This window comes from Acomys russatus, chromosome 1, assembly GCF_903995435.1.
Source record: "Acomys russatus chromosome 1, mAcoRus1.1, whole genome shotgun sequence".
Classification (NCBI taxonomy): Eukaryota; Metazoa; Chordata; class Mammalia; order Rodentia; family Muridae; genus Acomys; species Acomys russatus.
Window position 1 is genome coordinate 116364460 of NC_067137.1, and position 27940 is coordinate 116392399.

At 52.0% G+C, this 27940-nt stretch overlaps 1 protein-coding gene and 1 long non-coding RNA gene across 2 annotated transcripts; one reads left to right on the top strand and one right to left on the bottom strand.

The window, feature by feature from the left end:
• LOC127193916 (cholesterol 24-hydroxylase) lies at positions 1 to 26853 on the top strand. Its single transcript, XM_051151228.1, has 15 exons — positions 1 to 163; positions 7028 to 7108; positions 7739 to 7820; positions 11240 to 11313; positions 11773 to 11859; positions 16978 to 17116; positions 17695 to 17805; positions 18624 to 18774; positions 18959 to 19021; positions 20934 to 21006; positions 22980 to 23064; positions 23575 to 23685; positions 25447 to 25535; positions 26179 to 26245; positions 26470 to 26853. Exons 1-15 carry the CDS (start codon positions 45 to 47, stop codon positions 26638 to 26640), a joined length of 1503 nt encoding a protein of 500 aa, XP_051007185.1. The 5' UTR covers positions 1 to 44; the 3' UTR covers positions 26641 to 26853.
• On the bottom strand, positions 17799 to 27902 carry LOC127193920 (uncharacterized). The gene is made up of 3 exons (XR_007831191.1): positions 27764 to 27902; positions 18060 to 18160; positions 17799 to 17948 (listed from the first exon to the last, which is right to left on the bottom strand). It is a non-coding gene; the product is annotated as an uncharacterized LOC127193920 (long non-coding RNA).
• Positions 27903 to 27940: the final 38 nt, after the last annotated feature.

The window sequence follows — 27940 nt, forward strand, 5'->3', positions numbered from 1 at the left end:
GGCCCCCTCGGCACCCGGCGCCGACCCCGGCCGGGCCCGGAGCCATGAGCCCCGGGCTGCTGCTGCTCGGCAGCGCGGTCCTGCTCGCCTTCGGCCTCTGCTGCACCTTCGTGCATCGCGCTCGCAGCCGCTATGAGCACATCCCCGGGCCGCCGCGGCCCAGGTGAGCGGGGGTGGGGGCGGGGGCATGGCTGGGGCGCTCGATCCGGGGAGGGGTCTGGGGACCGCGTTCGAGCCAGCGTCCGGGCCAGGGGTCCAGCCTCGTCTTGTACGCGCGACCAGCTGGGAGACGCAGGCCCCGGAGAGGGGCGCTAACTATTCTTAGTAACAAATTACTCACAGCCGCAGCAGCTGCTGGGCGCCCACCGCGCTTGGCTGGGCCGCACAAATGTGATGGCAGCGACAGTCCTGTCAGGTAGGCGCTGCTGTTACCCCATCGTTCAGACCTGCAGACTGAGGCTCGCGAGGCGAAGTCACCTGCCCAAGGTCACACAGTTGGTAAGCCTAGATTTAAGCCCAGGTCAGCCTGCTTTCAAAGTGGGTGCTGCTAACTTTAGGACTTGGGCAAGGCCATCCTATCCAAGTACAGAATACTGTACTTCCGTTACGTTTCCCTGCGTCTGTGTTTATGTCCTGGGACATTCCATTTGTCCTCAGTATTTCTATTCCATTTTTGGCCCTTATTCACTTTACCAGTGACCTGCGTCAAAAGCTAACCTTTCTCTTTTTTTCTTTTCTATTTCTTTTTTTTTCTTTTCTTTTTTTTTTTTTTTTTAAGACAAGGTCTCTCTACATAGCCCTGGCTATCCTGGAACTCAGTATGTGGACCAGACTGGCCTCAAACCTCACAGAGAGATCTTCCTTTCTCTGCACCTTGAGTGCTGGGCTTAAACGCATGTGCCACCATGCTGGGCAAAAGCTTTCTGAAGCTTAGAATAGGTGTGTTACGGCAGTGTCCTGAGGGCTCCCCCTCACTTTAGAGCTGAAAAATCCAGTTCCACTTGAACCATGCTGCATAGCTAGCACGGCCCCTGCTGAGGTACCTGTTCCCTTTTGCATACTTAATGGTTGTTGCCAGCCTGTTGGTCCCCTGCTGGTCCATTGGATCTATCTATTAACTTTTTCAGGCCCGTGGACAGTATTGTCTTGGTCTCACATCAAACAGGCTGTTCCCAGTCATGCCGTGTAAAACCCGCCCAGCCCTGGGTCGTTTGCACCAGGCCTGTGTGTCACCTTCTTTCCACCTGTTAACTGCCCCCACACCAGAATGTGCGGCTGAGGAAGGCAGAGACACCGTGTTTGCTTGTGTGTCCCCAGTGCCTGCCATGTTACACGTGCTCAGTCAGTGTTTGTTGAATGAATAAATAAACAACGGTATTAGACACACTTTGAGGACCTCTGTACGTCTCTGACCATGAACATTCTGGAAGGTACCATCTCCAGCATGGCAGCCTGGAGTCCTGTGTGTGAACTCAAGAGTGACCCCTGTGGCTGGCAACATAACATAAGGAGGCAGCCCCTTTCTCTCCTTGTCTCTCTGCCCTCCCTGTGCCCTCTTTTTGACCTTGGGGGTCTCTCCGGGACCCCTTTTGCCCTGCTTAGCACTTTTGTCTTTCAATTCACCTAAATAAGCCTATCCTTGACCTACATGGCTTGAGTAGACTGCTAGCTCCTTAGGGAGGGGCCTTTCCGTTGGACCCCTGGATGTATTAGAGTCGTCTCATAGATTTCTTAAGTCGCTGCCGCCTCCTGCTAAGGGTCTGTCTCCTTCACCGTGATACCCTGAGTGTCTCCCCCTCTGCAGAACCTGGCACATGCACAGATTCGAAGTTGTATATGGTGGCATTCCCAGGTTCAGTTTCCCATCAGTCTCTCCAGAGACCTGAAACGGGCAAGCTTCTCTTGTTGTTCTGACACTGTCTTCTCCTAAACCCGGGGGCTTCTGGCCCTTCAGACCTGTTTGGGCCTGTGGTTGGGCCTGTCTGGAGAAGGCAGGACTGAGCTCTGTCTACTCTCTCTAAAAAAAAAAAAAAAAAAAAAAACAGATGTAATGCGCATGCTTTAGAATCTACCCTCTGAAGGAGCCTCAGAGTTGCATAACCATCGCCAGTGATTCTGTACCACCCCTGCCACCCCAAGAAGAAATCCGGTATCCACTGCCTAGCACGCCCTGTCCACCTTGCCCCAGCATCCCCAGCGTGCATTTGTGTCTGTGTCCATGGCTGGCCTGCACTAGACACGTCATATGAATGGAGGCGCACACTCTGGAGCCCCTTTTGCCTGCCTTTTACTGAGCACGTATCAAGGGCTGTCTATGTAGCAGTGTGTGTCTGTCTTAGTTTTCTTCTCTTCCTGTGATGAAACACCAAGACCAAAAGGAATTTTGGGGGAGAAAGGCATTTACTTTACCTGGCAGGTTACAGTCCATCACATGGGGAAATCAAGGCAGGCACTTGGAAGCAGGGACTGTGGAGAGGTGCTGCTTGCTGGTTTGCTTTGTTATACAACCCAGAACCACCTGCATAGGGACAGCACCACCCACAGTGGGCAGGGTCCTCCCAAAGCACTCACTAGTCAAGAAAATGCCCCAGAAACAGAGTGCCTATAGGCCACTTTGGTTGGAGGCATTTTTTTCAATTGAAGTTTTTTTGTTTTTTTGTTTTTTCTTCTCAGGCAACCCTAGCTTGTGTTAAGTTGACCCAAAACAAGCAAACAAACAACCCTGACCCTTACAAACTGTAACACTGTCCATCTCTTACACCTGTGACTTGCAGGTTTGTTGAGGGCAGAGCAACGTGAAGAGGCTGACCATAATAACCAGACCAGGCTCCTTAGCAGGTGAACTGAGCAGTACACAAGTGCAAAGATTTTTGGATTCAAACCGGATTGGTGGTCAAATATAAAACTAAACTAAGTGAAAGTTCTGGAACACCTTCCAGTGCAAATAAGAAGCCCTGGCATTCAAAGCCTGGACTCACAAACTGTGCCTGGCCACCCCAAGGTTTAATAGGAAACCGATGTAACAGCGTCTGTCCTTTGGTGTTCCAGGGCTGTGCCAGCTTGCAAGCAAGGGGCCCTTTGCCTGCAAGAAGCAGCTGCCGCACCCCTACCCTGCCCTCCACCCTCCTCACCCTGCAGGAGGCCCTCCCTCAACCTGCCTTCTCGGCTTTGAGTACAGCATCCCGCTGCTCTGATCTGTGTGGTGGCACAAGACTCCAGCCTCATGTTTTGATCCCACACAACCTCTTTTTGCTTTGTTATTTCTCTGTCTCTGCTGCAAACGTCATCATCCCTTCATCTGCTGGTACTATGCAGCGGGCACCACTTGGCGATGAAGGGTCTTCTTTATCGTACTTTTGTTTTTTTATTAATTTTGGGATAGATATCTTGGCATTGCCTCCTGAATGATCTGATGGAGATGGAGGCATTGTTAGCTTTCTCTTCCCACTCAGAATTGCTGGTCCATGAGTTGTCTAGGATGGAGACTGGTCCACAAAACACAAGTCAGGGCTTAGTCATGGGAGAGCCCCACTCCGATCCTGTTATGTGGTACCATCCAGTGCACTCTGAGTTCCCAGCTGAGCATTTGGTACTTCTGGCACAAGACACACTCATGGGTCTTACCTGCACACACCTGTGGTGGATAGCCTGTTCCCCAGCCACTGTGGGGACCTCCCTCTGGTGGCCTCACAGTGGCCCTTCTAGATGGCCTCTACTCTTTTATTGCCCAAGTCCATAGACCCCTTGTCTCCCCAGCTGGCCAGGCACTCTTATGGGAAAGTGGATGTTCTGGGAAGTGCTGTCCTGCCTGCCCTCCATGTCCTGCCTTGCCTTATGCAATCTATCACCAGGCCTATGACAAGTGGCTTCTGTGTGTAGGGTCCCAGCCAGCGGTATCTGCTTGTTCCCAGCGCCAGGTCTTCCTGCTTGTCTTGTTCCTGGTGCCCCCTGCTGGGGCCAGAAGGAACAGCTCTTAGTCCCCTTCTTCCCTGCTCTTCCTAGGTTGCTGTTGAGCCAGGCGTAGACTTTGGAGTTGGACAGGCTCAGGAGGGGAAAGAGGACCCAAACTCACAGCAGTGACTCAAATCTGAGAGCATTCACCTCATTTCGTATAGTTTTAGGGGCAATGAATATTTGATTCTGGGAATAACAGCCCACAGTGTGTGATGTATGGAGCTCGCCTTTCTCCAAGGCCCCTTACCGGAAGTGACCTCAGTTGCCCTCCACTTTCTGCTCCAGTACACTCACCCACCCCCTCTCCAGGCGGTTCTCTTGCTTTCTCTCAGCCCCGATACCTCCCCCTCCAATCGCATGCTCAGCTTTTATTCTTGCCTCCTCCTCCCCCCCAGCAAATAGAGCAACTGGGGAGAAATTCCTGCCCTGGCCTCCACTGTCACAGCTGCCCACCCCTGCCCCACAGCCCACAGGCACCTCTTAGCTGCTCTTGCGGGTGGTTAGTGATGCCTTGACCAAAGGCCAGCCTGGCCCCCTGGCTCAGTGGCCGGGCCCCAGCAGCACCTCCCTCCTGCCTACACCACTGGTTTTCTTCTGTATCTCCCCCACTTTTACGTAACACTTTACATCAATCTCTGCCTTGAAAAAGCCTGTCTCTCCACCCTCTCATCTCTGGCGGCTTCTGCCCTCTGCAGCAAGCCCTCCAGCAGGCCCTGCTTGTGGGCTTCCAGTCTCCCTCCCACCAGCTACCATCTAGTTTTGGCCAGAGCTTCTCTATCCATGTTGCTGAAGTGAATGCCAGCCCCAGGTGCCCACCTCATCCCCAACCCTCACCCCTGTCCCCAAAGATGGGGACATCTTCTCTACTCACTCCACTCTGCACCTTCCTACCTGGTGGCACCTACTCAGTCCCCTTAGATGCTGTCTCTTTGCTTTATGACCTTGGCGTGATGTTCTAGCCCGTGGGTCCTCTTTTTCTGTTTCCGTGCGTCCGTGTGGCCTCATCTGGATATGGGCTGGACCACGGCGCCTTCCCGTGAGTCCTCAGTCCTGGGTTTAGCATGGACTCCAGATGTTGTCTCTGCTTCCCATCCAGTGGTTCTCAACCATCCTAACTTTGTGACCCTTTAATAGAGTTCCTCATGCTGAGGTGACCGCCAACCATAAAACTGAAAATGTGCTTCTGTTATGAATCTTAACATAAATATCTGATATGTGACTCCTGTGCGGTTTGTGACCCACAGGTTGAGAACCACTGCTATAAGCTCCTCATTTTGGTCCACTGGCTGGCACAAACTAGTGGGTCCGTCCGTCTGCCCACCTCAGGTTGTTGGTCCTGTGACCAGAAAGGAAAGTAGCTCATGGGATGAGGTTTGGGGATGTTGACAGAGAAAGAGGTTAAGCCAAAAAAGTGAGGAACCTTTGGGAAACTGAGGCACAACTTTCTTTGTAACTCGGTGCTTGTGTGGAGCACATGTTCCACACCTGTCCCACGGTTTGAGGAAGCAAACAAATACCCCCCAAAATCCCACCAGTGACCCTCACCTCACTGAGGTCAAAGTTCACAATACCCTCTACCCTTCTACCTTGGTGATCCCACCTCCTGATACTTTTTCTTGTAGTGCTCCTGCTTTCATATGTGCGTCTTCTACTGTGCCTCAGCTCACAAGTCACCTCCGTGTGTGTGTGTGTGTGTGTGTGTGTGTGTGTGTGTGTGTGTGTGTGTAGTGTATGCATGTGTGTGTAGGTAGAGGACAGAGATGTTAGATATCTTCTTCAACCACTATACCTTTTTTTTTTTTTTTAACATTGGTGCTTGGAATTAGAACTCAGGCCCTCAAGCTTGCATGGCAATTACTTTAACAAGTGAATTTTTTTCTCTCAGCCCCTCAGCGAAAGGGGGTGTTCTTTATCTGCGTTAAGTGCCATCCCCACACGCCTGTCCCTATTGCTCTGCCGCTCTTTTATCCATCGCTGCCCCATCTCAGATCTGTAGCTGAGGATGGCCCGACTTCTGATCCTCCTGCCTCCACCGCCCCATCCTGAGTCCAGGGATTATAGATGTGAGCCACCACACCTAGCTGATGCAGTTCTTGGGCAGGGGGCGGGGGCAGAGCCCAGGGCTTCACGCAGGTTAGGCAAGTGCTCTGCCAGCGGGTTCGGTCCCAGCCTGATTGTTTTTTGGTGTCACCAGATCCTCCTTATTAGATCCTCCTTATTAGATCCTCCTTATTAGATCCTCCTTATTAGATCCTCCTTATTAGATCCTCCTTGTTAGATCCTCCTTATTAGATCCTCCTTGTTAGATCCTCCTTGTTAGATCCTCCTTGTTAGATCCTCCTTGTTAGATCCTCCTTATTAGATCCTCCTTGTTAGATCCTCCTTGTTAGATCCTCCTTGTTAGATCCTCCTTGTTAGATCCTCCTTGTTAGATCCTCCTTGTTAGATCCTCCTTGTTAGATCCTCCTTATTAGATTCTCCTTATTAGATCCTCCTTATTAGAACAAATGCTCCAGTTGTAAGTTTACTGCCACCCATTCAAGAGGCTGCGATGCAAAGAGGAATACAGTGACACAGCATGTGCACTTGAGATGTGCGGCAAGGTGACAGCAAGCAGGTGTGCCTATGATTTGCTGCTCACACTGATGACAGCATGTCCTGTCCTGATGAGAGCCGTGGGGCTCAGCCTGGGGCTTGCTATACACACCAGGCAAATGGCTTCATCCTTCCTGTCTCCTCCCGACCTATAAATAATGATGATGATGGTTACTGTGCTGTGTCACCTAGCCAGGTGATGCTAGGCATCATGGGTATGGCATATCATGAGACCTGGCACATGGCAAATGTCTCATGAGTGTCAGAGGGACAGAAGCGAGACTGCTCTCTAAGGAAGCCTTTGGTACCCACTGGACCAGACTTTGCACCATTGGCATCTTGGCCTGGTGCCCTCAAACCAGCACCAAGCCACCCACCCCTTAGATCTCAGTTCCCAACACGACCTCTCCTGGTCCTGAGGGGGAAGGGTACCCTTGAGGGGGACCACTACCAGGCCTGATGTCTTCCTTTCTTCTAGCTTTCTTCTTGGACATCTCCCCTACTTTTGGAAAAAGGATGAGGCCTGTGGCCGTGTGCTCCAAGATGTGTTTTTGGATTGGTGAGTCCCAAGGTGTCTCTTGTTGTTCTTACCCTGGGGCTCTCAGCAGGGACCATACTTTGTCTAACCCACCACAGAAACTCTCAGTCGGCCTGCCCTGCCCCAAGTGACTCCCAGTTCCTCCTAGCTGGGTACTCCCAGTACCCCACCTTACCCAGGGTGCTCCTGCCTCCGCAGCTCCCCTGAGCACAGAGGCAGTGAAGGCAGTAGGAGACCAAGATTTCCCGCTGGCTAACCGAGGAGCCTTAGAGCAGCTTTTGAAGCATCTCTGACCCTCAGTTTCCTCATCCGCAAACTGACTTGAAGCTCGGGTAGCAGTTATTATTTGGGGTGTTATTTTCCATATTCCAAAATACTTCTAAACATCTGGAGTTGCTTAACTTCTGGCACAGCTTTTGTGGACAGAGCAGGGTAATACAGGTCTCATTTAATGGATGTGGAAAGTGAGTTTGTTTACAGGGGTCCTGATTTAGCAATGGGTTAACAACAGACAAGAGACACCCCTACCCCCAGCCCGGGCCTCTTGTGACTGGGCCTGTGGATGTGTCTGCGTCTCCTGACAGTGGGTCTGCAGAGCCAGGGCTGATGGGATTCAAGCTTGGGCAAACTGACAGTCACTTTGGTTCGCAGGGCTAAGAAATACGGTCCTGTCGTGAGAGTCAATGTCTTCCACAAAACCTCAGTCATCGTCACAAGCCCTGAATCCGTCAAGGTAGGAGATGGTTCTGCTGCCACGCGCTTCCTTTTCCCCAGAGGACATTGGGCCCAAGGGACTAGTATTGCAATTCTAGCCAGTTTCCTTTGAGTCCTCTCCACTGATGTGTGACAGGCTTTTCTGTGTCCTCCAACCACCACCATGGGTGTGTTTAGTCTTCCCAGAGGTGGGGCTTAAGCATCCTACTGCTACAAGGAGGGCAGGCCATGTTGTACGAGGAACAGCACCCACTATCTACAGGAATGGACTCAAATCCGAACGCTGACCTGGGCAAATGGCTTCATTACTTTGATCCTCAGTTTCTTCGTCTGTAAAGCAGGAATGATGGCCTCTTCCAGGGAGGCTTGGGAGTGGGGCTGAATTGATGTGTGTGAGCCCTCTGGTCCATGCCTGGCACACAGCAACACCTCAGTAGATGGGGCTGTTCCCACAGTGGACTTGTGGGTGTGGCTTTCTGCATGCAGGGTGGCTGTGGTGACTCTGAAAGGGGCAAAGTACCACTCAGGGTATGTGTGTGTGTGTGTGTGTGTGTGTGTGTGTGTGTGTGTGTGTGTGTGTGTGTGTGCATCTGTGTGTGGGTATGGGTATGCACATGTGAGTGCAAATGGATGCAAAATATAGAACAAGGCTTATCTCCCCTGGGGCATCTGTGAGCCACCTGACTCCGGTGCTGGGAATCGAACTCAGGTCTTCTGTAACAACAGTAAGTGTTCTTAACCTCTGAGCCATCTCTCTAGCCCAGCGTAATGGGTTTTGTTTTTGTTTTGCTTTGGTGATGCCAGGGATAAAACCCCAGGCCTGAGTTCTACAAAAGTGCTACCACTGAACTCAACCCCAGCCCTAAACTAGAACTCCATGGATTGATAGATACATTAGGAGACAGATAGGCCAACCATGGCATCAAAAACAAAATTTAAAAAATCACTTAAAATATGAATTTGTCCTGCGTGGTGGTGTGCGCCTCTAATCCCAGCAACCTGGAGACAGAGGCAGGGGAATCTCTATGAGTTCAAGGCCAGCCTGGCCCACATAGTGAGTTCCAGGTCAGCAAGAGTTACAGGTTGAGACCCTGTTTCAAAAAAAAAAAAAAAAAAATGGTGTTTTGGTCATTATTGCTTCATTTCATGAGAGAGTGCCAGACTTCAGTTTGACAAGCAACTTGCTGGCAGATGAATCTCCCAGCCTTGTTTAAGTTCTGTGGTGTAGGGCTGGGACAGCCCGTCTGTGAAGGAACCTGTGGCCTCTGCTGAGGGCTTCATGTCTGAGGTTGGTGTGTTCTGGTGAAGGCAACTTTAACCACTTGTGGTGTGTGTGAAACCCCGAGACACTCAAAACCGAGACAGTTGCCCACCGTGTCTGCTACCTCTGGTTTTGCAGTGTCACTGTGTGTGCACGTGGCGTGTTCATGCAGCTCTCAGGACCTCGTGCAGAGGGGGCTTTTTCTACACATAGCTCCCCTCCAGGATGCTGGCCTAAAACTGCCAGCCTCCTACAGCCTGCCCTCTCACTGCTCCACTTAGCACGGATGGTTTCTGGGCTGTATCTAGGTCTCCTTTAGTGCCTCTGTCCTGGAATTGATAGGGGCAGAAAGCTAGGACGGCCCTCTGTCACCATACCCTTGTCTTGCTTTTCCATCCTTTTGGTTTCACAGTTGTGCATGGCATGACTGAGCATCTAAGACTAGACACTTCAGACATTTTCTTTTGCCCAGTTTTGTGTTTATTTGCAGCAGGAGAGTAAGTCCCTAGCTGTTACTGGCTCAGTTGTGGCACCAAGCAGAGGTGACCAGAGGAAGAGGTAAGGTATAGGGGTTCATGTGTCTCTCTCTCTCTCTCACCCCCGAAGCTCAGCTCAGTGGTCAGTCATGGATCCTTAGACTCTGGGAGATGCTTGGTGGTGGCAGCTCAATGGTGGGTACCCTAGTTTAGCTCTCAAGGGGTCACAGATGTGAGGGATCTTTGAGAGGAGTGGGAAGGTGGCATCTGCTATGGTGGTCTTGGCTGGGCAGGGTGATGACAGAGCTTGGTTTATAAATTGCAGTGTGGGGGTGGGGCTGAGGTCTCGGGAGGTGGCTCATGGATTTCCTCTCTGCTCTCTGCTGAAAGCTAGGTGTGAGACCCTTGAGTGGAGCCCGTGGAAGCTAGTAACCATTTTTGTAGAGAAGTCCCCAACTCCTCCTTCCTAGGGCTCCCAGGACCAAGCCCAGGACCAACTGGGCCCTGTGGCCTCTGCTGCCCACCTCACTTCACACGTCATGGCTGAGATGTTGTTCCCTCAGCCCAGAACCGGCATCATCTCCTTTCACTTGGCCTCAGATTGCCTAGTTCAAATTCTGTGTCCAGCACAAACATTACCTTGCTTCTTACCTTGCTTCAGTTTTTGTTTGGTTTGTTTTTGTTTTTGTTTTTTTGTTTTTTTTGTTTTTGGTACAGAGTCTAACATAGCCCAGGCTGGTCTCAAACTCACTCTGTAGCCAAGGATGACCTTAAACTTCCTGACGCTCCTGCCTCCATCTCCATGTGCCGGCATGGCTGGTGTCCGCCACCGTGCCCATTGTGCAGTGCTGGGGACACATCCTGGGGTTTGTGCTCTCTAGGTCAACACTCTACAACTCAGCGCCATCCCAAGCCCCCTTGGGCTAGTTTTAAATCTTTGTTTTCCCATCCATGTGTGAGATGAGCATAAAACAGCATGTGTGTCTGAGAGTTGACAGTGCAGGAGGTAAACTGCAGGATGTTGATGCATCCTTGGCATTTACTGAGCACTTGCTGTGTACCAGGACCCCATTTTTAGCTCTCTTGCTGCAGGACTAACTCTCTCCTCACTATAACCCTGGAAGAGGCAGGCACCCTTTAGGCGTGATCATTATATACAGACCACCAGGGCCAGAGAAGGAAACTCATCCAGGGTAACAGCAAATATGGATTGAGATACTGAGGTCGGCCCAAGCCAGTCTCTACTGAGCTAGACTGCCTCAGAGGCTGCTGGGTAACAGTGGTCAGTGTTGATGTTGCCATAGCTTTTGAGAGACAAGATGGCCCTTCCTCCAGAGAGACCTCCTTCATTTGAGGATGGCTTGGTAATGACAGTGAGTTTATCCTAAGGGTCCCTCCTGCGTCTCCAAGGCTTCACAGCAATGCAGGCCTCTTTCACACTGCTTTGGAAGGCAGGCATGGTGTAGGGTCTTGTGGCCACTCCAGTTGCGTGGTCATAGGACAGTCCCTCAGCACCTCCGAACCCCTTTCCACAGCCCTCTACAATCGTTCTTGCTCAGAGACAGGCTTCCTGGTATGTGTCAGCAGCCCATGTGTCATGTATCTGTTGCATTCCCTGTGGGGCTGGGGCTTGGCTGGCGCCGGTGCGCTCAGGGCGACCGCTTATGGACCGTGTTGTTTTTTGGGGGGGGCACCATTTAGAAGTTCCTGATGTCCACCAAGTACAACAAGGACTCCAAGATGTACCGTGCGATTCAGACTGTGTTTGGCGAGAGGTAAGGACCTGAGGAGGAAGGACTCCACGGCGAGCAGCACCCATGATGGCTGCCCCGTGCATGGTGGCCCCATCCTCGTCATTGGCATTTAATATTTCCTTCCTGTCTGGAGGCAGATAGGGGAAAGCAGGGGTGGGGTGGGGTGGGCACTATTGATGCTGGGACACAGGGCCATCTTGCTCATTTATTTAGTTAAAAATGGGAGGTTTGTGGGATACACATGATGTTTTGAAACACACGCCACACTTCCTTTTTACCGTGCTGTATGTACATAGTGTCACGCTCACTAGCTCACACATAGTGACACACCTGTGATCTGGCTACATCCACAGTGTGAGGCAGCCGTCACCCCACTTAGTCCTACAGTCTTTTTCTCAACCCCAAGGTGACCCCGTGCCCACCGAGCAGTCCCTCCTCCTCCCTGCCTTCCTTCTGGCACCCAGTTTCTGTCTCTTGCAGACTGTTTGGCCAGGGCTTGGTGTCTGAATGCGACTATGGGCGCTGGTACAAGCAGAGAAGAGTCATGGACTTGGCCTTCAGCCGCAGGTGAGCATGCTGGGATGGGACGGCCCTGCCTGGGCTGGGGCAGTGCTGGCTGGAGAGGGCTTCGCATTCAGGACCTCACCCAGCTGAAGAGAAATGTAGGGACATTAGTGGTCAAAGGGAAGAGCTGAGGGAAACCCCTGTGTGTCTTGGGAACATTAAGAGCTGCATGACTCCAATGGCCAGAGGTGAGGACAAGGATGGAGTCCCTGCTGCCCCTCGCAGATGCTGGGTTTCTTTTCTTTTCTTTACTTAAAAAAAAAAAAAGATTTATTTATTTATATTATGTATATTGTGCTCTGCCTGCATGTATACCTGCAGGCCAGAAGAGAGTATCAGATAACACTATAGGTGGTTGTGAGGCATCATGTGGTTGCTGGGAATTGAACTCAGAACCTCTGGAAGAGCAGTCAGTGCTCTTAACCTCTGAGCTATCTCTTCAACCAAACTCTGGGTTTCTTATTTTATTCATTTTCTTATTCACTTTTTTTTTTTTTTTTTTTTTTTTTTTTGCCATCCTAGACTCACTTTGTAGACCAGACTGGCCTTGAACTCACAGAGACCCACCTGCTGCTGCCTCCCTGAGTGCTGGGATTATAGGTGTGTGCCACCATGATGAATTTTTTTTTTTTTAAGAGACAGGGTTTCTCTGTGTAGCCTTGGCTATCCTGGACTAGCTTTGTAGACCAGGCTGGCCTCGAACTCACAGTGATCCGCCTGCCTCTGCCTCCCAAGTGCTGGCATTAAAGGCATGCACCACCATGCCCGGCTCAGCTGGACTATTTTTTAATTCTTGAAGGTACATTATTTTTTAAAATAATTCTTATTGAATTATATGTCTCTTTCCACATACCTCACTTATTTAATATGTATCATTTGATAAGTTTTTGGTCTTCATTGATTTGTGCCACCATCGCGCCTTAATTCTCATCACACTGACTCTGTCTGGATTCTCAACATTGCACACATGCACTAGCACAGTATGTGGTCCTCCGTACCTGGTTCCTCTCACTAAGAGTGATGTCGATAGCCTGCATTAATGTTTGTCTCCTTTTTATTGTTGAATAATGTTCCACCACAGGGCTATGCATGTCGTTTATTCAGTTAGTAGGTGCTGAGTTGTCTCCACTTTGCAGCTATCATGAACAGTGCCACCAGGACACATCGACATAGGCTTTTTTGTGAGCATGTGCCTTTACCGTTTGTAGTCATGGACTAGCATGCTGAGTTGTGCTTAACATTCTGAGGGAGGTAATGTTTTACTTAGATATAATTTCACATTTATAGAAAAAGCCATATACTCATGTTCACTTGTATCTAGAACCACAATTTGATTTATAATTTCGTTCTCTGTGTGCATCCATACTTATTGTGCTGGGTGTGGTGATTCTGCCTGTAACTCCAGCACTGAGGAGACTGAGATAGCAATACTACAAGTTCTAGGTTAGCCTGGGCTATGTGATGAGACCTTGTCTCAAACAAACAAATTGCATTTGTATACATATTCCACAGGGACTGTGTGATAGTCCCTGTGATGGCTTCTGCATGATGGCCACTCTGTGATGGGCACTATGTGATAGCTGCTGTGACATAGAAACCTATGTGATGGTCACTGTATGAAGGTCATTGTATTATGATCATAATAATAAGTGATTCATATGCATATATATGAATATATACATATAATTTATGCATGTGCGAATGTATATGTGTATTTATGCATATGAGGCATTATCTACATATAATTGACTATACAGATACATACATACATTTGTGTTTTCTGTTCGTTCTATGATGTGTATATAGGTTTATTTAGTTTTCTTTTCTTTTTTGTGTTTGTTTTCCAAGATAAGGTCTCACTATGTAGCTCTGGCTATTTTGGAACTTACTGTGTAGACCAGGATGGCTTCAAACTTGCAAATGATCTGCCTGCTTCTTCCTCTCAAGTGCCAGCTGGCTTTTCAGCCTGGGGCTTGTAGTCTCCTTGTGATACAACCAAAAGGTTCTAACCACAGGGTCAAAACATCAGGATTGGGTCTGTAGAATGGCTCAGCCAGTAGAGATACTTGCCACCAAGCTTGATGACCTGAGCTCAGTTTCTCACCCATATGTTAGAAGGAGAGAACCAACTCCTTCAAGCTGCATCTTCTACAATAAATGTTAAAAACAAACAAACAAAACAACAACAACAAAACTGGAGGACAGTCTTCATGACTTCTCAAAGGTGAAGAGGACCTCAAGTCTGATTACTATTTCATTTCATTCTCTGCTGGGAAATGGCTTAGCAGGTAAATGCTTGCCATGAGTTTAGGCCCCTCAAGCTGGGTGGGCATGGAGGTCCACCTGTAGTCTCAGTATATGGGAGATGGAGGCAGGAAATCCTCAGAGCAAGCTGGCTGGCTAGACTAGGTCAAATAGTGAGCTCTGGATTCACTGAGAGACCCTGCATCCACACATAAGGTGGGGAGCAGTGGAAGAAGACAGCCCATGCCAACCTCAGGGCTCCGCTCCACACACAATAGCACACATGTGCGTGGGCACACCCCCCACACCCATATATGTGCTCATGTACTATGTGCACACCCCCAGACCCCCGAGCAAAAAAGTCCATCGTTCTGAGACACACACGGCACAGAGTATGCCATCTTGGCCCTCTCAGGTGGCAGCCCCGTGCCTGACATTCATTTGCATTTGTAGGAGCTCTCACTAGATAGCAAGGGGCCATAAGGTGCCCCCTCAGAGATGACTATTTCATTGAAAACACCTATATTATTAAGCTGTAGGGAAGACACTTTGGACAACACAAACACTAAGTCCTAACTCATCAATGAAGGAAAAAACAGGAACTGTTAGTGATGCAGTCCCCAGCCATTACCCACAGGATGTCAGGGCACACTCTGAACAAAAACTGTGAAAGTACACCTCCACTCTACTTTGCTAGATTTTAATAAAAGAGCCTGGTCTATTTTTTTTCTTTTCCGGGAAAGACTAGAGTGTGGGGGCCAGCAAGATGGCCCAGTGAGTAAAGGCACTTGCTGCCAAGCCTGGCAATTTGAGTCTGATGCCTGGGATCCACTTGGTGGAATGAGAGAACCAATTCCCACAGGTTGTCCTTTGACTTCCAGGTGTGCACCATGTGCACACACACACACACACACACACACACACACACACACACACAGTAAACAAACAAACAAACAAATGCTTAGAACAAAAGGCTGCTGAGGCTATACTGTATCCCTCTTTCTCCAGCAGCCTTTTCTGCTTACAGTGGTGGCCAGGAAGTCAGTACTGGCCAGCCACACACTGCCCAAATAGCTCACCAGACTGTGATTGCTTTAAAACAAAACAAAACAAAACAAAACAAAACCCCCAACCAGCCACTCACTGCATCTCTGCAGAGCATGTGAGCAGATGAAGAGAAACCCAGGCATTGGGAGTATGTCTTGGTGCTTGAGAGAGAGAGAGAGAGACTGTCCTAATGACCATCTGGAAGCTGCCAGATGTCCAGGTACTAATGGGAGGAAGGACAGCGAGGACAGATGCGCAACAGCCTGCCGTGGGCTGGAGTGTTGCTCTTTGTAGGAGGTGCTGTTGCAGGCAGAAGTCAGCAGGGGGCAGAGTCCTTCCCTCAAAGGGGTGGATTTTTTTTTTTACCTCCCTAAGAGCAACAGTTGCTTCCAAGGTTTTGGGGTTAGGGAGAAGGGGTGTGGAGAGGTGCTTGAGGGAAGGTTGGCTATAGGATAAGAGCCTTAGCTGGCCACAGCGAGGGGGAGAGTCACAGCAAGCTGGTGAGCTCCCAGAGCGGTAAAGGACAGTGAATTGCCTGTCTTTCCCACCCCCACTCCCACCCCTAATTCAAAAAATGCTCTCTTTGTTTCTCTTTTATACTTTCTTGTTAATGTTTTAAAAGCCTCCTATTTGGAAAGAATTCCAAATTTCCAGATAATTTTCAAATTTACAAATATTGCCAGGTGCGGCAGTGCACACCTTTAATCGCAGCACTCCAGGAGGCAGAGGCGGTCAGATCTCTGAGTTCAAGGCCAGTCTGGTCTACAGAGGGAGTCTAGGACAGCCAGGACTACAAGAGAAACCCTTTCTCAAAAAACCAAAACAAACAAACAAAAACAAAAAAGAAGAAAAGAAAAAAAAAGTAGGACAAAGAGGGGGCTGGAGAGATGGCTCAGTGGTTAAGAGCATTTGCTGCTCTTACGGAGGACCTGGTTGCGTTCCGATGGACATGTCTGCATGTGTGCACTCAAGTACCAGCACCCACATGGTGCCTCACAACTGTCTAACTCCCGTTTTCAGGGGATCTGAATCCCTCTTCTGGTCTTCACTGGTACCAGGCACGCACGTGGCACACTTACATACATGTGAACAAAACACTCATACACATAAAATAAAAACACGCAAATCTCTAAAGAGTAGAGCAAAAATTACCCATGTACCTTTTTCTCAGATTACAACCAAATGTTTTGATTATAAAACATCACTTTCTCTTGGTAAAAACTTGGAGGTGTGTAATGGAAAATGCGCCATTCTCCTCCCGTGGTGGCTGGTTTTAAGTTTGGAGTGTACCCTTCCATGCACCTTTCTAAATCTGTGCCTGGGGGAATGTCCCAGGGCAGAGAACACAGTGGCTTTGGGAGCTGAGTTGCAGATGGCACCCAGGGTCTCATTTCCACTAAGAGTGGAATTAGGTAGAGCATTTCATTAGGCTTAGACACTGTGACTGCTCAGGAAGTGAAATGGGAAAACCAGAGGCTTCACGTGGTGACCTGGCAAGGAGGTGAGGGGAGCAGACAGTGCAAACAGAGGGGCAGGAGCGGGAGCCAGGGCAGCTGTCTCTAGGACTATTGGGGACCCCAGAATTTCAGCATTGTCATGTCCCTTTGAAGTCAGAATGGAGGTATCACAGTGGCAGAGGACCTAGTAAACCATTAAGACTGGGGTGGGTGGGGGCAGAGGGAAGTGTTCACTCAGGGCTAGGTTCAGTTGCTCTGACCCCAGTCTCAATATGGGGGTTGGTTTGGGACACTGACAGGATCCACCTGCCTCACTGAGGCTGAATGAGGGGGCTGGGTGGCCAACCAGTAGATGCCTGTACTGCTTTCCCAGTTCCTTGGTTAGCCTGATGGAGACGTTCAATGAGAAAGCAGAGCAGCTGGTGGAAATTCTAGAAGCCAAGGCTGACGGGCAGACACCGGTGTCCATGCAGGACATGCTGACCTGTGCCACCATCGACATCCTGGCCAAGGTGACAGGTGGCATTAGCTGGCGGGGGATGGGGTGGGGAAGCCCGGGCCCAGGGGTTGAGAGTTCCCATCTCTCTTCTGCCCTTCTGTAGCTCCGCCGCTGCATACTCTGCATAGTTTCCATATGTTTTATCTCCTTGATTATTAAAAGTGACCTAGTGTGAAACTGGGGTTCTGCCTCTGTCTTCAGAAGTGGACCCCCAGAGGTAGACTGGCTTCAGCTGGTCAAGACAGAGGTGGATGTTCTCTGAGGCCTGCCAGTCTCCTGCACCCCTGTGGGGTAAGGCTGGGCTGGTCACAGGAAGCAGCCAGTGGAGTCATGAACAGTGCACTGGGGTGTGGGTGTGCATGTACCCCCACCCCAGGAAGGCTGCAGCTCAGGGACAAGCAGTGCTAGCCCAGGGAGGAGGCAAAAGCTCTGTCCACTTGAGCCTCCAGACTTCCCATGGGGTCGGACTCTCCGTGGGTCACCATCAGGTGTGGGTGACACAGAGCAAGGCCCAGGTCCCCAGCTGCATGTGCCAGGCTCTGTGCTGTCCCCTGAATCTCTAGGTTTGACATCAGCCTTCTCTCCCCATAGGCAGCCTTTGGGATGGAGACCAGTATGCTGCTGGGCGCCCAGAAGCCCCTGTCCCGGGCAGTGAAGGTCATGCTAGAGGGTATCAGCGCGTCCCGGAACACCCTGGCGAAGGTACTGCCTGTTTCTCCCCGGTGACCACATTGCAGTTGTACCTCCGCATGTGCCGAAGCACCTCCCTCAGTGACCTTTGCAGAATGGGTTTTGTGTGCCAGTGTGTCCTGAACGACTTCCGAATCTACATTTGCATGCTTTACCTAAAAGTGGAAGGACAAAAGAGAGTGGCTTCGTGTAAGTCAGGAGTTAATTTTTTTCTTGTGTTAACCGATCCCCAAAGCAGGCATTCTAGGGTGCTATGATGACTTCACCGTGTCAGACGTCCCTGGATTCTTCTGTCTTTGTCTTCCACTGTCCTCAGCACATCACCTCATTGTCATAAGATGGCTGTTGTAGCTCCAGCTATCACTTCCTTATTCCAGACATGAAGAAGAAGAGAGGGGAAAGGTGATTCCTGAGCCAACCTCCAGGTTCCCTTCTGCTCCTGGGGGCCTTCAGTCTCTGAGCTTGCAGCCCCCAACGCCACCCCATCTTTACAGCCATTGGTTCTACTTCACTTCCCTCTGGCCCCCCGACTTCTCCTTCCCAACGCAGCCCTAACTGTCTCCCTCCTTTAGGGGCCCTTTCTTCCCGGTGCTGCATGGAGGTGCAAGGGCCTCTCTTCCCATCATTTCCAGGGATTTGGTGCAGGAGGGGGAAGCTCATGCTTGGACTCAGTCTGCCTTCTTGTTCTGGTCTGCCTGGCTGCTTGATCTTTTCTAGAAATTTCTCACGTTCTCCCCCAGCACGCTGCTGTATGGATTTCCGGGCGGGGGCTGGGGAGGGAACTGGTGACCTTCGGGGGCCGCCTTGAGTGGGGGCTCTCCTTCCTTCAGTTCATGCCAGGGAAGAGAAAGCAGCTGCGGGAGATCCGGGATAGCATCCGCCTGCTGCGCCAGCTGGGAAAGGACTGGGTGCAGCGTCGCCGTGAGGCCCTAAAGAGGGGTGAAGCTGCGCCTGCCGACGTCCTCACGCAGATCCTCAAAGGTGCGGGGCGAGGTGGGGCACCCAAGAGCAGGCCTGGGCAGGTGGGCTTGGGGTGCTCCCCGTCCAGCCACCCAATGCTTCTCAACGTTGGCTCTGCCTCTGGCTTCAGAGAAAAGGATGCTCCATGAGCTGGGGGCCGGGGAGCCAGGGCTGCCGTGGGGCTGAGCGTGTCCTTGCCTTTCAGCTGAAGAGGGCGCTCAGGATGATGAAGTGCTGCTGGACAACTTTGTTACCTTCTTCATTGCCGGTATGTAGCTTGGGGTGTGGTCCGCCCAAGTGTTGCTCCGGGTACCTGAACCCTGACGTAGCTCCCCACGGGTCCCAGGGAAAGGGAGCCCCGTCTCCTTGCTGTCCTTGTGACCTAGGTGGTGGTTGGGATGTTTGAGAAGCTGCCTTCTTTGTCTCAGGAGAGTCTGGCTGTAAATTTCGGCCTTCCTCATTTCAGCTTTGTTCAGATTTATTAGCTTGGCTTGTGTGCAAAGAGCATCCATTCGTTTGCTCATTCCTTGAGTTTTGTTGCTCACCCAGAGGGCCTCTCCTCACCTCTAGCAGTCTGGCAGGTACCTCCTCTTCAGGGACATGCTCTACAATTGCCCAATGAGCACATTTTAGGCCCAATTAGAAGCCATCCTCACGCCTAGAGACTTTCTTCTGCCCGCTCTTCCTGATGGTAGGCTGTAGTTAGCTGACTTGATTGGTGAGGGCTGTCTCCCCCGTCATAAGGATTGCTGTCCCTACAGTAGTGAGGCCGCATGATATGGACCCTCCCACAGCCCTTTGCAGTGGGGACCCACACAGATGGGACAAGATGAAGGAATGCTGGGTGGCTGGCAGGGCCCAGGTGAGCAGTGGAGGAACAAGTCATGGTCTCGAGGCAGAAGTGGACGGGGTGGACACATGGATGCGATGTGGCCAGGTGGGCAGAAGCCTATACAGAGGCCGTGTCAGAGCTGGGCTACAGGGCACCATCCCCACACAGGGTCAAAAGCATCTCTGGGGACTGGGGGATAGCTCAGTTGGTAAACTGCTTGCTGTGCAAGCTGAGGAGCTGAGTGGAAGCTAACAGCATCCACATCGAAAGGCGGGTGCTCACCTGGCACCCCTGTGCAGGGAGTGGAGACAAGAGAGCTCTGGGACTCGCTGGCCAGCCAGCCTCCCTCACCTAATCAGTGAGAGGCCCTGCCTCAAAAAACAAGGTGGATGGCTCCCAAGGAATGACATGTGAGGTCATTTCTCTGGGCTGTGTGGACATGGACACACACATGCATGTGTACCCCCGTGCACCCCAATGAGCGCATATTTTCCCACATTCACACAAAAAAGAAAAGTGGAAATAAGCCCGCCTCTGAATGGATCCAGGTCCAGTGTGGAACTTCTGGAGAGCCTGAGCCAGCTGGGGCTGCTAGTGTCCCCATGCTCCTACCTCAGTCTCCCAGCAAGGACTGGGCAATCCTTCCCGTCCTCACAGCTCAGGTAGCCTAGGGCCATCTTGGCCACTCCTCAGCTGTCCTGGCTGAGAGACCCCAGGAGCAGGTGGCCTCACCTACCTGTGCTTGGCTGGTTACTGGAGGCTACCCGCCGAGCCAGTTGCCCGTCTCAAGTGCATTCATGTGACTGCCCCTCTCCCTAGTCAAGTCACCCTGGAAGGGTTTGATTTCCCGAGAGGCTCTCTGGCCTCTGTCAGTCCCTGTGACTAGAGGGGCACCTTCCTTCCTGGACCTCAGGAAGGCTTTGGGTAGGCACACAGAAGCCTGAGGCAGGGTGGGGGCCTTCCTAGCTCTTCCTAGCTTCAGCTTTTTTGAGACAGGGTCTCTGTGTAGAGCAAGTTGACCTCAAACTCAGAGAGATCCACCTCATCTCTGCCTCCTAAGTTCTGGGATTAAAAGTGTGCACTACCGCATGTGGCTCTTTGACTTTCTTTTCTGTGAAAGGGGGGGGGGGCAGCTGTGTGGAGGATGGAAGGAATGTCTTTCTGGGCATCTAAGGAGAGGCTTGGGCAGGCGTGCTCACCCGCTGGCTAGCAGAGGGCTTGCAAAGACAGACCGTCTCCTTCAGACCTCAGGCATGGGGGGAGGGAAGAACCAGGATCCCAGCGCAGGGCGTGGGCAGGGCGTGGGCAGCCCCTGCAGCTCCACCCAGAGGTCTCCTTCCTCTTTCAGGTCATGAGACTTCTGCCAACCACCTGGCGTTCACAGTGATGGAGCTGTCTCGGCAGCCAGAGATTGTGGCGAGGTATGAAGGCTGCCCTGGGGACTGGCAAAGGGCTTTTCTGATGTCTTTCCAAGAGCTCCCTGTCCCCACACGCCATGGCTGGAACCCTCCAATGGACCCTGTTTCCTTTTACTCCAGAGCCTTTGTGCTTGTTTCCTGGTCTAGAGGCTCTACTCTCTGCTTTTCTCCTGGAGAACATATTGTCACTCCTCCAGAAAAGCCACCTGGGGTCCCTGACGTAGCCGTCACTCTACCCCTCCACAGTATCCCATTCCCCACTGCCCTAGCTAGCAGTGTTTCCTGCAGGTGCTATTGGCCATGAGTCTTTGTTTGCTAAGAGACCACAAGTATGGGGCCAGCAAGAGCTGTGGTCCCTTTCCTCCCACTGTGCACAGAGCGTCCCATCCCAATTGTGGCTGACCACCAGCCCTTAGGTGGCAGGACCAAGGTGGGACATGGTGCCTAAGCTGCACAGATCCTAGCTGGCTTCCTTTGCTGGGCACCCTCGGGAGTGTCAGACAGCAGACAGAGCCAAGCTCAGAGCCTCTGGCCATGCGAGGAGCCATAGGAACTCTTGGGAAGTGGATGAAGCCTGTTATAAGCATTGATGGCCACCAGTCTAAAGGGTAGAAGTGAGACGGCCTGAGAGTATAAAATAGCCTATTAGGGAGTTGGAGAGCTGGCTTAGTGGTTAAGAGCACTGGCTGCTCTTCCAGAGGACCCAGGTTTGATTTCCAGCACCCAGGTGGTGGCTCACAACTATCTGTAGGTTTAACTCCAGGGTGTCCAGTGCCTTCTGGCCTCCATAGGCATGGCATGAGTGTGGCACACAGACATATATGCAGGCATAATGCCGATACACTCAAAAATTTAAAAAAAGCTTATTGGATTTTAAATAAACATATGTGTGTTAATGTGTGTGTATATAGATATGTTAGGAATATGCACTTTGTAGCAGGTTGGGGGTGTTGCTCAGTGGCAGAACACTTGCCTAGCATGTACAAGGCCCAGGTTCCATCCCAGACCCTGGGAAAATAGGTCACTTTGAACTATTTTTAAGCCCAACGTACAAGGACACTAAATGCGTTGACACTGTGGTGCAAGCCTGTCTACCACCTGACCCCAGGGCCTTTCTATCTCCCCAACTGAAAGCAGTACCCCGTTAAACAGTTGTGCTCTCCCAGCCTGCAGTGTACTGATCTATGTAGGTGCCTGGCGAGAGCTGAGTCAGTGTGGGTGTGTCTGTGTCGGGTCATGCTAACTCAGGGTCGAGTCCTCAAGGCTCATGATCGCCGGTGCCCTGGTCAGAACCATCTTCTTTCTTTTTGAAAGTCTAGATCTGGCTCCATCGTGGGGCTGGAGGGACCTCGGCTTCTCTGGACACAGTGACATTCGGGCAGCTTCTGCCCTTTGTCTGCTGCTCACTAGTTACCTGAAGTGGAATCACCAGGCAGCAATTCTGATTTTGACTCTGTGGGAGCTACCACCCTGCTTTCCACAGTGGCCACACAGCTTTCTGTCCTCACCCATGGCACACCAGCTCCTCCAGTGCTCCACATGACTTGTTATGCTCTGGTCTTTATGTTTTATTTACTCTTTCTTCACTGCCATCCAGATAGGTGTGAAGCGTTTCACGTTAAGGCTGTAGCCTCCCTGGACCATTCTTGCCAGTGGTTCTGGCTGTAGCTTCTGTCAGTCCACAGTGCTGGGCATTGTCTTAAAGGCTCCATGGGGTGTGTTCTTTTTTTTTTTTTTTTTAAGGTTGCATCTGAGCAACAAACAGTAGGGATGGGTATTTTAAGGTTCTGAGAACACGGTTCCTATTTGCTATCAGATGTGGCCTGGCTAGGATGCAGCTGCCTTTTCCCAAGGGGTAGGCAGCGTGTGCTCATGGGGAGCCCGTGCCTCACTTTTCTGTCTCCCTTCCACCTGTCTTAAAGGGCTGCAGGTGTAAGTCTCTCTCTAGAGGTGAACTTCTCTGTTTTACCCGGCAGGCTGCAGGCTGAGGTGGATGAGGTTGTCGGTTCCAAGAGGCACCTGGACTATGAGGATCTGGGGAGACTGCAGTACCTATCCCAGGTGTGCAGTGTGGGTGAGACACCTCTGGGCAGATGTGGGGAGGCAAGCCTTGATGCCTAGCTGGGTCTGCTTGGAGACCAAGCTCCCCTGGACTCAACAGGAGGATGGAGATATCCTCCTTCCCCCAAGGATGCAGCCAGGGTTGGAAAGTGGCCCTTTAACAAATGGGGCTAAATTGTACCTCCAGGCAAAGCCTGGTTCTAAAGCTTTTCACCTGGCAACTGGCTCAGCAGGCCCCTCCCACCTAACCAGGCATACCATCCTCTGGGAGGAGAAGGGCCCTGCCATCTGGTCCCAATGTTGCCCCTGTATCCTGGACAGTGCTCTCCTTTAGACATCACTTTCTCCTTTGGTCACATGAGGGGTTGGATTCCTGGTGATGTTCCAGGAATCTGGGCCGTCCCAGGAAAGGCTGTGTGTGCAGTGGGAATGGGACAGGGACAGAGCACACTGCTACTAGCCTTGGGGTCTCTTGGCTTCCCACATCACCTTCTTGCATGTCTTCTGTAGGTCCTCAAAGAGTCTCTGAGGCTGTACCCACCAGCATGGGGCACCTTTCGCCTGCTGGAGGAGGAGACCTTGATTGATGGGATCAGAGTCCCCGGCAACACTCCTCTCCTGGTGCGTGGGGCCCTCAGGTGGGCTGGCCTGTTTGTTCGTAGGGTGGCCAATCTGGGACTCTCCCTGAGGTCAGACACTCAAAATGTCCTGGCTGGCCTGTCAGGCCTCTCCTTCCCTTTACATGTTCAGCCAATGACTCCAGCAGACAGGTCTAGAAAGGAAATGTTCCACACACAGCTGCATCCACCGAGGCTTAGTCACTGTCCTGGACTCCAGAGCTGCCAGGAGGGAGATATGGGGTGCTACACCGTCACAGTGGTGTGTTTGTGTGTGTGTGTGTCTCTGTATGCATTCAAGTGTGCCTGTGGGAGTATAAACGTGTGAGGAAGCACATGTGTGGGACGTATGCAAGCATGTGGTGCTCATGAACGTGGGACCCTGAGGTCGCTGTGGAGACTCAGTCCCTCTTCCCCCTTCCTCACTGTGTAGTCTCTCAAGCAATCCCAAGTGTAGATATGACTAGTCTCTCCGGCCAACTTTGGGGAGTTTGCCTCTGTCTTCTGAGGCTGGAGGTGCAGCAGGGCAGCTGTGCTCACCTGGCATTTTAAGTGAGCTTTGGGGGGCTCTAAACTCTGCTCTTCCTGCTTCAGTAACCAGCGCTTTGATGCCCCCCCCAACCCCTACACGTTTTCTTAACTCCTACAGCCAGACCTCCCACTGCCATCCTCTCTCTTCTGCCCTCGGCCCGTTGCATCTAGCAGGAATGTGCACAGTTCTGTTGTGTATGGTCCGCTCGCTCACTCGCTCGCTCACTCACTCACTCATCCCCTCCCCCATCTCTGCATGTCACTTGCTCACCTCCAGGACTAATCGTTGTCCTCAACTCAGCGCTTTCCACTGCCTTGCCTCTGTCTGTGGATGTGGGTGGAGCCGAGTGGGGATGCTTCACTCAGTGCCCACGAGGCCGTCTCTGCCAGGCCTAACAGAGGCAGCCACAGGCACAGCAGGGCTGTCAAGGAACAGTAAAGAAATGAGTAGCCAGGCAGGCTGAGGGTGCACACAAGGCTTTGATGTATAGAGGAGGCTCCACCTGAGCTCTCTGCTCACCCTGCCTCAGGTTCCTGTGAGCCTGGCTCCTCCATGCATGATAGTTGGTGATGGCACCAATGTCAGTCTGTTCACGTGTGTGAGGTAATGCTCAGCAAACACCCCTGGTTCACAGTAGATCCCCTGACTCTATCACGCCCAGCTTCCCACACACAACTTAGCTCCAGGCTGCTGTTCTCACAGTGAAGTGAGGCGAGCAGGCCCAGCGTGGCCAGTGCCCACAGCTCCTTTAGGGCCACACTGCTTTTCCAGGGAAGACCCAGGGCATAGAAGGTGTACCAGCTCCCTCAGGAGCACTCTGGGTTCAGGTGAAGGTGGTGGGGCTATGGCTTCCTCATCTTCTGTCCTGAAAGCTGAAGTGAGACTGAGGTGAAGGAGGGGCCAGGAGGAAGGTACCTCTCAGTACCAGGCCTCACCTCACAGTCTGTGGCCACTTAGTTGCTGGGCAACTTCAGGTAAGCCTCTGAGCCTTGGTATCTCATCTGCAATACAGGGGTCACTGTGGCTGCTAGAGGGCTGTGCCAGGTCTGGGATGGTCTAACACACCCTGAAGTTCAAGGGTATATCACAGAGTCCCCTCTCTTTCTCTTTGAGGTTCTGGGGGCTGGGTAGTGGAAAGGGGCAATGTTCCAGGTCACCTCTGGGGGGCAATGGGTTGGGAGGTACAAGGGGAATGGCCTGGGAACCAGAGACACCAGCTCCTTTGCCCGGCAGTTCAGCACCTATGTCATGGGGCGGATGGACACCCACTTTGAAGACCCACTGACTTTCAACCCTGACCGATTCGGCCCTGGCGCACCCAAGTAAGTCCCTTGCTGAGCTGCCGTGATGGGGCACCACAGAGGTTTCTGGACTAAGCTACCTGCACCCACAGGACCCATTCCTCTAGAGCCCCAGGAGGGGCTGTGTGGGGGGACATCACAGCTCAGAGATGTTGGTCACATGCTGTTTTGAGTTTCTTTTCTGTGGCTGTGATAAATACGTGGAGAAACTGACTTACTGAGGAAAGGCTTTAGGTTGGCTCTCAGTTTGAGGATGCAGTCCGTGCAGTTTACGGGAAGTCACAGGGGCAGGATCTTGAGGCAGCTAGCATGTGGCTTCTTCAGTAAAGAAGCGGAGAGGATAGGGTATGTTTATGCCAGTGCTTACCTCACTCTCTCCATCTTAGATGGTCCAGTGTGCCCTGCCCAGAGAATGGTGCCACACACTGGGCAGTCTTCCCATTCCCACCCAATTAATGCAATCAAGATAATGATCCACAGGCAAGCCTCCTCCCAGCCTCTAGGTTCTGCCAAGTCAGTGATTAACAGTAGCCACCATACCTGCCCAAGGGCTGGAGCTCAGCAGTTGGCTGAGGATGGCTCTGCCCCTGGGCCCAACCTGGTCATAGGAGGGGACAGTGGCGTGGACACCTTGTACTGACCCTGAAGGGCCTCTCTCCTGCAGGCCACGGTTCACCTACTTTCCCTTCTCCCTGGGCCACCGCTCCTGCATAGGGCAGCAGTTTGCTCAGGTAGGAGGCACAGGGCTTGTGAAATGACTACAGGGTTGGGGGCATGTTGGGGGGCCGGGGGTGAGGCTGAGCATGTCTGACAGGAGAACCAGGAAGGAGAGTATGCTTCCCTACTGCCTCTCTCTCCCACACTGTGCCCTCCCTTTCCACCGTCCCTCATCGTGTCTTCACTGCTTCCCTCACTCACCCCCTTCCCCTCTTTCCTTCATGTCCTGCTCCCACAGATGGAGGTGAAGGTCGTTATGGCCAAGCTGCTGCAGAGGATTGAGTTCCGGCTGGTGCCTGGGCAGCGCTTTGGGCTGCAAGAGCAGGCTACACTCAAGCCACTGGACCCAGTGCTGTGCACACTGAGGCCCCGGGGCTGGCAGCCTGCACCCCCACCCCCACCCTGCTGAGCCCTGGCTAGGGTCAGACTCCTTGGACCAGGGCCTCATGGCCCCCATTGCTGCCCATGGCCACCCACCGGCGCCCCAACCCTTTTTCTGCCACCTTCCATGATGGCTCCTGGCGGGCCCTATACCCTTGCCTGCTTCACACCCTCAGTGCTTCCTGTCACCACTGGCTTTTCAGCCCTCTGGTGGGCCCTGCCTGACTCCTAGCCACTACCACCACCATTGTCTCTCCCGAACCTCTGAACTTCTGCACTGGCTATACCCTCGAAAGAGACACCCTAACTCTTGTTCACTCCCTAAAATTTTCAAGTGACACATCCCCCAGGAAGCCGTCCTTGCTACCCACGGCCGGGCCAGGGTCCCTCCTCTGTGCTCCCTCGGTCACTTGTGCTACCTCTAACACACTGACCACACTGTATTGTGAATGTCTGCTCATGTGACCAGCTGCCCTGCCAGGCTGTGAGTGCCACAGGGCAGGGTCTGTGTGCACTTCACCTCTGAGGTCCTTGTTGCTAACTAGGGTCTGGACCAGAGTCGATGCCCAATAAATGTGTGTTGACTGCATGAATGAACGGCCGCCCAGGCCAGGATGCTCTCCTTTCTTCTGGGTGCAGGGTGGGATGATGTGGGTGATCCCTGGGGGGGCTGTCTGCTTACAGAAGGCTCTAGAGAGGCCCAGACAATATCACTGTTCAAGAAGCCTGCCTGTTACCAGAAGGAGGGCCCTGCTTTAGCAGGATTCATGTGCTGTGTGTAGAGTCTCTGCAGCAAGGTGCTGAGTGGCTCTGGGATTACAGGAGGGGTCTTGGCTTTGAGGTGTGTGTGTGTGTGTGTGTGTGTGTTGGCCCTCAAGCAGTTGTGTAAAGTTTATGCTTGAACTGGACACCCATATCTGCCTCACACCTGCCAACACCCGCGGGCACTGTGTTGTACCTATGAGCCTAGCCAGAGGAGGCTCTGGGCAGCTGTAGGGTCTTGGGGGTGGTCAGACTTCAAGGTTGACTAAATCATTCCTTTATAGGCTGCCTGGCAGGCTGTGTGCTATGGGCCAGTCTCAGGGAGGAGGGGGCGGTCTCAGCTCCTCCTTTGTCACTGGGAGCCTGTGTCAGAGACAAATTGCCCTTACCTCAGCAAGGCCCCTTCTCCACACTAGGGGAGGTGTAAACCTGTGACGATCTTCGATAGCCGTTGTGTCCCTTGGTCCTGAGCAGTCTTGATTTTCCTAAGGAACAGATGAAGAAGCCAAGGCTTACAGAGGAGGTGATTTGCTCTGTACAGTCAGGGCCTGGGTTCCTGGCCTGTC